The following is a 10,396-nucleotide window of genomic DNA, read 5'->3' as shown; positions in this document are numbered from 1 at the left end:
TATTCTATAGACTAGTAAAAATTTTATTATGTAACCTAGTTTGTAGTCTAGTCAACTGCCTAATGTATACTTTCATAGTCATGTCTACAGTCTAGTTTATAATCTAGTCTACAGTCTCGTCTGCAGATTAAGTCTAGCGAAAAATAAGTTTCAAAACGTACTCTTTGTTATAAATTAATACTATTTCAAAAATTTCAATATTCTATGTCTAGGGTGCTATGATGTAGGGTGCCAATGTATGAAAAAGTAACGTATGAAAATGTTTTAAAACATTCAATTTTAACGTTAAGTTTTTTATTTTTATTATTGTTGCTGTTATATTTTGTTACTATTGTGAATATACTAAAGCTTTTGTTGTGATTTGAAAAAAAGCTTAGAATTTACATTAAAGCTTTGACTATGCTACGCATCTTAAAAACACAACAAAATAAACTTGCTCATCTTCTTTTAACACATCCACATTTTTCTAAACGAACTTCTTCAAGTGTATTTGTATTTCGTATCTATAATTAAATATCTATGAGTAGAAACAAAAATAATTCAAGATTCTCAACTCAAGTTCAAGCTTTTGATGATCATTGAATGAAACGAATACGATCAGTTCTTTTTAGATTCTTCAACTGAGCGGTTGTTTAAAGTGAAGAAATTGTTTTGTTTTCGTAGTTGGCCGTTCTATTATTGTTTTTTTTTCGATTTCAATATAATTGTGAGTTTTAAACTTTAAGATATAATAACTTGATTGAGTTCTTTTTTTTATTTGTTTATTAAATAGTATGTATTTATTTTTGTATAATGTGTGTGATGTTGTTGTACTAAAGAAATCTATTGCTAAGAACAAAAATAAATTATACACAAATCCATCGATCGTTTTAACGGTTATAATAACCACTAAACTTAACAGTCAAGTTCAATGAGAAAACCAGTTTATTAATTTTTTTTTGTTTAAGCCTTGTGTACTTTTTTGCACAAAATAATATTTTGGTTGTTAATTATTAATTAAATAAAAATAATTTATACAAATTAAAATCTTCAAATGCTATGCAGTTCTCATAGTCTAAACAAATAATGAAAAAATTGTATATTTTGCCATTAATTTTGTTTAATGCGAAATTTGATCATACGTAACCGGTAGACAAGCAAACAACTTGTTAATTATTACTTTTTTTTATAAATTTACAATATTGGTAATTAAATTATTCATACATTTAAATATTATTTTTAAATTTATACAAAAAGATTTTTTTAAACTTGACCAAATGATGTTCCAAATTATCCGGTTTAATATTTTCTCTTTATAACATCAATAAACTTGATTCTGTTTTTATTTTAAACTAATCTAGTTTTGTTAAACTAGGGTGACCATAGCTGGAGTTTATATTATGGATAAATTATGGATCATCTTAAGAATTTAAATTAAATTCCATTATTACATTATTTTGCCGAAAGAAATTTTAAATTATAATTTAAAAAAGTTCATAGTTTCTCTTATAAATCATAATAATTCAAGCGTAAATTCCTAGAAATCCTGGAATTTATTAAACAAATAAACTGATTTAATGCAAGTAATCATTCTAAACCACCTAACAGATGGTTTTAATCGATTAGGGGTTGTTGTTGTAACAGTTCGACTGTGGCCAATAATTATTTCTTGTGAATAAAACTTTCGGTTAATACAGCTGTCGCTGAGTTCACAATATTTGGTCGAGTATGACTTGGGTCGTTCGGTAAGGGTCCAATAATTGATTGAAAATATTATTTCTATGTATCTTTAGTTCTTAAGACTCTTGTATATGCCCTTGTAATCTCGTGACATTTCCCAACTTAGGACCAAAGTCCTAGTGATTCTTGTTAAAAAACCCAAACTACTAGAGTTTTACATTCTTATGTTCAAATCTAGTTTAGTCAGCACTTCTATTTAGATCCTACTTCTGGTAATCTATTAAATGATCAGTTGAACAATTCTGCATAATGTAGAATGTCACCCTTAGAGTTGCCTGGAAAAACAACTGTCATCTCTGGCCTTGTATTATAGTGATATTTCTCAACTTAGGATCTTGTTCCTAATGATGCTTCAACGATTCTCTAAAGATATTCAAACGATGCTGTTTATTCATATATATTTCAGGCCATTGTAATGTTGAAAGATGACAAACCAGTGAAGCATTCAGCGTTTAAGTTCTACTACCTATATCGGGAGAGAGTAAAAAATAAGCTCTCTTACTGATTTGAATCGTTTTTATATATATATGTAAGCATACAATCGTGTGGAATAAAGAGTGCAAGAAAACTCTTTGCCAATTAGGGTTCTAGTGCATTCAGCACTTCTTTTTTAGATTCTCGCCCTTATTCACAAACAAAATTTTTATTTTATAAAAGGTTTATAAAACAAAATTTCTATACAAAATCTTTTTTATAAACCGTTTATAAAGTAAAAATTTACTTTCTGAATAAGGGGGTCTATCTCATACTCCTTGGAATCTGTTTGATGATCAGTTGAAGAATTCTGCATAATACAAACTGTCACCCTTTGACTTACCTTAGTAAACAACTCTCATATCTGGCCTTGTATTGTTGAGTCATTTTCCAGCATAAGTTCAAGGTCCTTATGCTTCTTAAAAAATCCTCTAAAGTTTTATGTTCAGACGATGCTGTTCGTTCTAAAGCAGTTTATTTGATTTACACATCTTTTAAAAAATTCGATGCATGATCCGTTTTATTAGCATGTTGTAAAACCCAAATCAGTTGAGCTTTACTTTCGTATTCAGCACTTCTAGTACAGTCAGCAATGCTTTTGATTCATTCACCCATTCCGTATAAATTTTGGATCATTGTCATGTTGGAAAACCCAGATCAGTAGAGCTTGAGTTCCTCTTTTATAGAAAATCCACCATGTTTAACTATACCTATCATTATAGTACCTCTATTGACCCTAGTCCCCCCACAAAAGCCTATCGAAGAAAATTGTTTTAACATCATGCACCAAATTTTGATTCGATCAGTCCATATTTGATCCCAGCTTCCATATATAGCATCTTCCAGAAATTCAGTTTGTGATAATGAAAACATAATTTCTCAAATATTTTGTGTATAAAACAACGATTTATAAACCAAAGATAACTTTTACCTCTAAAATTATAAACATTTTAGATTATTTAATGAATTTAGATTAATATGCATGACAGTCGAAAAATAAAATATACATAAATACATATGTATATTGACGTAAACATATTCGATAATGTATTGTATGCAAGACCAAAGTTACAGAAATTTAGTTATCTGAAATATTGTGTCATTTAAGTGGGGGAAATATATTTTCCCCTAGTAATTTTTGTTGTATTGTCAAAAACGGATTTAACTTAACTCTGTACAAAGTAAATATGTACATTGTATATTAAAATATAAGTAATTACAAAAGTAAATCCCATTTTAATATACATTTTTTTGCACATAAATGTCCGGTTTGAGTTGAAGTTAATCATACACGAGTCGTAAATAAACTAGTTATTTGACTGACAACGAATAATATGAACTTTTATGACTTCTATCAATAACTTTATATAACCTAATTTTAAACTTCCGTAAAGTATAAAAATACGTAAAATTTTATTATCGATAAACTGATATTTCCCAGAAATATTCATGTACAATTTTGTCATTCGCAAAAACTATTGACATTAATAATTATTTTTGTTTTCATCCAAACAGTTTTGCAACGTACGTTCACAATTTTCAAATATTTTACTAAATATTCTGTTTTGCTATATACTAAGAACTGTATTTGGTAAGATATTAAGTTAAATTTTTATTCTAATATTTCCTTGACTCAGTTCAAATATTTGTGCAATATGAATGATGGATATAAAGACATTAAAACTTTTGGGGATTTTTGCATAAAATATTGTTGAATCACTTACCAAAAGCCAGTAAAAATTGTTCAATTGTTAAAAAAAAGCTTTTTAAAAGTCTTAATTATAGTTTACATACATGTGTATTGTATACAGTAAATACCCATTATCCATACATATATTATATAGTCATGTTTTCAGTTGCCCCAAACATTTACTTATGAGGTCGTTAAATCAGAAATATAAAATTGTTTAAAAAATGAAAAAGTTCTATTTTTATAGATTTTTACTAAAGTTTTTATTTGAAATTCATCTCTTCCAGAAATAAATGACAGTTATCTTAACATATAAATCATTAAGAATGGCAATTACTTCCATTATATCCAAATAATATACACGTTGACCTTGAAAATAAATGTGTTTGTAACTTATACTAATTTGGAACAGAACCGGTTTATATACATTCAATTTATGACATATACAATTTTAAGTATATACTGCAATGATATCGTGTCTAGTTAATCAAAATAATGAGGTTATTTAACACAGTTTCAATCCTTTACTATGTTATAAACTATATGTCAGGGATGGCATAATTGGTACGATGGTACTTTTTTTGATACTATTTGATGTGCAAAAGTACCGTAATACTCCCGAGTCTTATTTGATACTTTCAAGTCTACAATATCAATATCTGATTATCGTTTAACCAGTAGTAAATCTGTATGATAAAATAATTTTTATACCCACCATCAAAAAACACATCGAAATATTGGTCATAGACCCATTAAAGTATATAAATTCTGGGTCCTTAATAAATTCTAAGACGATCTAGCCATGTCTGTCTGTTTTTTGAAATCACGATAGGGACACACGGGAAGAGCTAGACAGTTGAAATGTCGCATAAGTATTCTATATTGCTAACGTTTGCTTGGGATTGAAAATGGGCAATATCGGTTCACTTTTTCGGATACAAGTGGACCTCCAGAAAACTGCTTCGGCAGCAGTATAGCGATGAAATTCGACATAACGAAGTTTCTTATAAGCCAAAATCTTTCAAACAAATTTTTTTAGGATCGTCCATAATTGATCTATATAAGGTCCCCTTTAATTTAACTTTAACACTCCTAACCGGCCGGAAAATGTGAGTATAGCGATAAAATTCGGTATAAGTAAGTCTCTTACTAATCAAAACCTGTCTTCCAATTTTTTAGGATCGGCCATTAAATAAAAGTTGTAGGAAACAGCTACTAAAGTTATACAGTATTGGAATTCTCTTCATATTATCAGACAAAATGTTAAAATAGTCGAAACCCTGAGACTAAGTTAGACGCTTCTATAAGATTAATCAGCGCTGAGAACGAATATATATGTATAAATATATTTCAGAAATTACAAACTTTTAGTAAAAAAATATATTTTAGTACTTTGAGATCCAAAAAAGTACCCTCTGAAATATTTTTTGATACTGAGACAAAATCTCTTTTTCCATCCCTGCTATATGTATATTCCGTTGAATTACATAATTTTTAAGAAATATGAAATGAAACAGAAAGGATACCATGAAATATCCAATTATGTGTGTGTTATAATAATCGATTACTGGAAGTGCCGATTACTTGAAGCGTTTATAACTAAACCTCTAATTAATCACATATTCTATAAAATATCGCCTTTAACTTACTCATAGGGCGGGTTTCTTTATACTCAGTTAAACTGGATTTAACTTACTGTTAGATTAAACTCGGAACAAATTTAGGCGGACTTTAACCGATAATTGTGTTTTTCAGTTATGGATTTAATGTCAGTTAACTTTGTTAGTACAGTCAGCTTTTCACTCAAAAACATAAACAATGAACAGCTGTTTTTTGCAAATAATACTTTTGTAGAATGAAAAATTTTGCAAAAATTTTAAAAAATCATTTAAAACAATAGTAAATAAAACAAAAGAAAAAAACTGCAATTTACTTAAAATATTATGTTTTTGTTTTTCCGAAATCATTATTTTATTGTTTTTGTTAATTGTGTTTTCTCACTTATAACTTAAGTTTAATTGACCAATAACACTCAGTTGAACTAAGATAATACGTAACGTTACTGTTTACCTGAAAACACAAAACATATATTAACTAGGTTTAAACAAGGAATGTAGATTATCTTTATCTGTAAAACCCGCCCTTAGTAGAACTTGATATGCCTACAAACTTTACGAAGACCACTATGTCGATGATTTACTAAAGAACCATTCACACGATCACACTTTGCGTACGTAAAGTCATTTAATAAAATGAAGAGGGACATACGCCTGTCAAATTTTCCGTCCGTAATTTCTCATAATGTGTGATAGTTTCATTACATATTGTGTACAGCAGTACTCTTCTACACAAAGATTTGACAGATCATAATACATGTGTGCTCGTGTATAGGCGTCTTAACAATGATCTTAGTTATATTGGAAAATTTAACATGCTTTTTATTTTAAAAAGAACTGTCAATATAACTTAAAGTTAAACAAGTAAGAAGCTATAGTCGGTCGAGGCCGACCATATAATACCCTACACTTGACACCTGTATACGAATAAAATTTGATTTAGTTTTCATAATAAAGAATTTAAGTTGAATTGTGCCTTGACTCAGATATACTTAAGCCATTTATTGTTGAATAAAACTATGGATATTTAAGTAAAATATTGATGGGGCTTTTTATAGCGGTTAGGGTCAATAGAAGCCCTATATTTATAAAGTTCATCAGGGTCATCAAGGCTAGTATAGAACTTGGTTTTGCAGCTTTTTGTTGAGATACGAGTATATTAAACATAATTATGAACTTAAAAGCCCTATTTGGCGGGTTCACTTGTATGGGGCCTAGGTGAAATAATGGACCGATGTTAACTATTTTCAATAGGCTTCGTCTCCGATACCATAAAAGATCATGTGCCAAATTTCATTGACTTATCTCCAAAATTGCGACCTATTGTTTGATTGCAATGTTTACAAACTATATTCGGGGGTTCAGTTGTATTGGGGCTAGCTGATTTAATGAACCGATGTTAACCATTTTAATAGGCTTTGTTTATGGTACCATAGAAGATCATGTGCCAAATTTTATTGAATTATCTCCAAAATTGCGACCTTTAGTTTGATTATAATGTTTACAAGCCATTTTCGGTGGTACAATTGTATGGCGGCGAGGTGAAATAATGGACCGATCTTTACCACTTTTAATAGGCTTCGTCTCTAAGGCAATATAATATCATGTATCAAATTTCATTGAATTATCTTCAAAATTGCGACCTGTAGTTTGATTAGTTTACACGGACTGACAGACATTGTTGTTGCTGGATTTGATGCTCACTATCTAAATAATACCAAATTAAATCAGAACAATAATTTTGGAATGAACATAGTCGGGAGAATTAAGTATTTTTGGCAGGTCAGTGGTCAATAATGCTGCTTCTGTGTGAGAAATATTCAAATATGTTAAAATGTTTTTCTATGGATTGTAAAGAATCACAAAGAATCGAAGGTTCTCTTATTCAAGAAACATATACTCATATTATAAATAATTAACTCCCTGGAAGTTTGATTCCTAAAGCATACAAAAGGGAACAAACTCCCGGGGAATCAGGATGACTTAACAATTCCTCCTTGGATGACTTTTATGTAAAAGAAGAAAGCTACGAATTAATGTTTAAGATTCTTTGAATCATACCTCGTATTTAGCAGATTCGAACGCTATTTATAGATAGACCGTAATACCGCAGCTTCCGATTACAGCATGCTTGTCGTACAACGCAAACTGCTTAGTCTACCGTAATTCATTTAACCCATGTTTATAATCCCGCAACGAAAACTGTATAGAAAGTTAAAATTAATAATAGAACACAAATATTTTGGATTTCCCCATTTAACTATATATAGCCTACTCAACCCAATCATCTAAAAAAAATAAACTGGCCAATTCTTATTCTAAGTTTAAAACCTAAATGTAATCGTTCTCAACAAGTATGTTTTTAGGTCAATTTTTTATTTATTCCATTTAAATTTCGAAAAATAAAACATATACAACTTTTTAAAGCGATAACCTGTAATGAACTGAAATGAAAAAATCTAAAATATCGATATTATTATCAATATCATTTTTCAAGCACTCAATCTTTACGCTAAATGTTTATTCGAAATCTTTTATTTTTTTCAGTAGAGGCCTTACAATGACGGCGAAAGTATCATTGATAGTATTCAGTTTATTAATTGCTCATTCATTTGCGCAATTATCATTAGACGATCTTATTGGACAAGTCTTCAATAATAACACACCTTTAGTGGAGTCTACAACTCAAGTATTTCGACCAACTCCAACGAAAACTACTGTTTTAGGTCCACCACGCAGCGGTGAATCCGGTGGTTATAGAGCATGTGGTGTTGATAAGGAATGTGTACCCAGACATTTGTGCGTTGATGGTTCCATCAGTACAACCGGTGAAAACTTTATTGATATTCGTATCAATGATGATGTCTGTAGTTATAGTGAAATTTGCTGTGATATTCCCAATAAGGTAAGATATAGAGACATTTTTAAACGAATGGTTATCAATGGCTAGTGAAATCGTTGGATTTAGTTTAATCTTGAGTATGCTACTACTGTAATTTGATTCGCAAACAAGAATTGAAATACTAAATAATTTTAATGAATATTCAAAAATTGTGGTTATTTAATCGGATAATAGAGTACAAATATTATCCCATTAAATAATCAATTATTTTCACAATTTTATTAATTTATCATTTTCATATTAACAGAGAAGCGAACCTGTCATTCCTCCCTTCCCCAAAGAACGTCACGAAGGTTGTGGTTGGCGTAATAATGACGGTGTTGGCTTTAAAATCACTGGTGACACTGACAACGAATCCCAGTTTGGTGAATTCCCCTGGATGGTTGCCATTCTCCGTACTGAAGATGCTGGTGGTGAGATAATTCACTTATACGATTGTGGTGGTTCTTTGATTGCTCCAAATGTTGTGTTGACTGCATCTCATTGTGTAATCAATCGTAAAGCCCAACAATTGGTTGTACGTGGTGGTGAATGGGATACCCAAAATACCAATGAAATTCTCAACCATGTTGACAAGCCTGTAAGGGAAATCATTATCCATGAAAACTACAACAAAGGTGCTCTTTACAATGATGTGGCTCTTCTCATTCTGGAAGATGGTTTTGTTTGGCAAGAAAATATTCGTCCAATTTGCTTGCCCGAACCCAATGCCAATTTCGATCATAGCCGCTGTTTTGCCACTGGCTGGGGTAAAGACAAATTTGGTCGTGAAGGCAAATATCAAGTTATTTTGAAGAAAATCGATTTGCCTGTAGTTCCTCAAGACACCTGTCAAAAGTACTTGCGTGATACTCGTCTCGGTTTGTACTTCAACTTGCATGAAAGTTTCATATGTGCCGGTGGTGAGAAGGATAAGGATACCTGTAAGGGCGATGGTGGTTCTCCTTTGGTTTGTCCCATTCCTGGTGTTAAGGATCGTTACTATCAAGCCGGTATTGTTGCCTGGGGTGTTGGTTGTGCTGAAGAAAATGTTCCTGGTGTTTATGCTAATGTACCATACTTACGTCCCTGGATTTCAGAAAAATTAGCTGCCAGAGGAATATCATTTGCTCCTTTTACTCCTTAAGTTGAAATTATTTACAGAGAAATTAAAATAATGCACATATTTGTGCAACATTATTAAACAAATAAAGGTTCTTTTAGTAATATAATGATCATTATTGTTTCTAGTATTCCTTTACATTATTTTCGAAAACAATAACTTTTCATAATGGAAAAGTTTATTATTCCATCAATGTTGAAGAAGTGTGTAATATTAACGCATGACAGAAATATTTTTAAAAGCTGCTTAATGTCATTGCCTTTTCGTTAAGTGCATTTTTCTGTTGGTGCTTTGGTGTTGGTCCTAAATTAATGCATCTTCCCAAAGAATTTTAGATTTTCTAAGTGAAAGTTCTTCTTACAGTTATATAGGTTAATATAGTAAGTAATATAGTTAGTTTGAAATCCGAAGAAATACATCTAGGCCTTTATGAGACCTGTTGTGCACTCCTTAACCAGTTCTTCAGTTAGAAATCGAATCAACCACCTCTCTTCTAAATATATACTTTATGCCAAGTTTACTTAAAGGAGACTCCAATGTGCATTGTTTTAAAACAAAACTAAAATTAAAAAAAAAATAAATCAAAAATAAATTTTTTTATTTTTGTCCAGCTCACGAACGGCCATCGCTAGACTTAAAATATTTTGGGAATCTTCATAAAACAAAGCCAAGTTGAGTAACAAAACGCATTTTTACTTTCATCACAAAATGAGTCGGTATAATGTACATTCAGATATATTTTTGTAATGCCTTAAAGTATGCTTTGAAATTGAACATTATTTCTAATCTGATATCCCAATAAACATTGAGCCATTTTAATATTTCTGTTATAAATTTTAAAGAAATTATAAAAATTCCCTCATAAAACCAAATAATGTGTTTTCAATCTGAGT

The 10,396-nt window shown here is 30.3% G+C and overlaps 1 protein-coding gene across 2 annotated transcripts; it reads left to right on the top strand.

Moving 5' to 3' along the window:
- The first annotated feature begins 572 nt into the window (after window positions 1-572).
- On the top strand, window positions 573-9,612 carry LOC111682257 (phenoloxidase-activating factor 2-like). 2 transcript variants are annotated; one of them, XM_023444160.2, is made up of 3 exons: window positions 573-706; window positions 8,047-8,404; window positions 8,649-9,612. In XM_023444160.2, the coding sequence occupies exons 2-3, from the start codon at window positions 8,060-8,062 to the stop codon at window positions 9,525-9,527; spliced, it is 1,224 nt and encodes a 407-aa protein (XP_023299928.1). In that variant the 5' UTR covers window positions 573-706; window positions 8,047-8,059; the 3' UTR covers window positions 9,528-9,612. The 2 variants fall into 2 exon arrangements, with proteins under 2 accessions (XP_023299928.1, XP_023299929.1); XM_023444161.2 differs by having other exon boundaries at window positions 576-706; window positions 8,050-8,404.
- The last annotated feature ends 784 nt before the right edge of the window (window positions 9,613-10,396 follow it).

The sequence above is a fragment of the Lucilia cuprina genome, chromosome 2 (genome assembly GCF_022045245.1).
Source record: "Lucilia cuprina isolate Lc7/37 chromosome 2, ASM2204524v1, whole genome shotgun sequence".
Lineage (NCBI taxonomy): Eukaryota > Metazoa > Arthropoda > Insecta > Diptera > Calliphoridae > Lucilia > Lucilia cuprina.
This window is presented reverse-complemented; position numbering and strand designations above follow the sequence as displayed.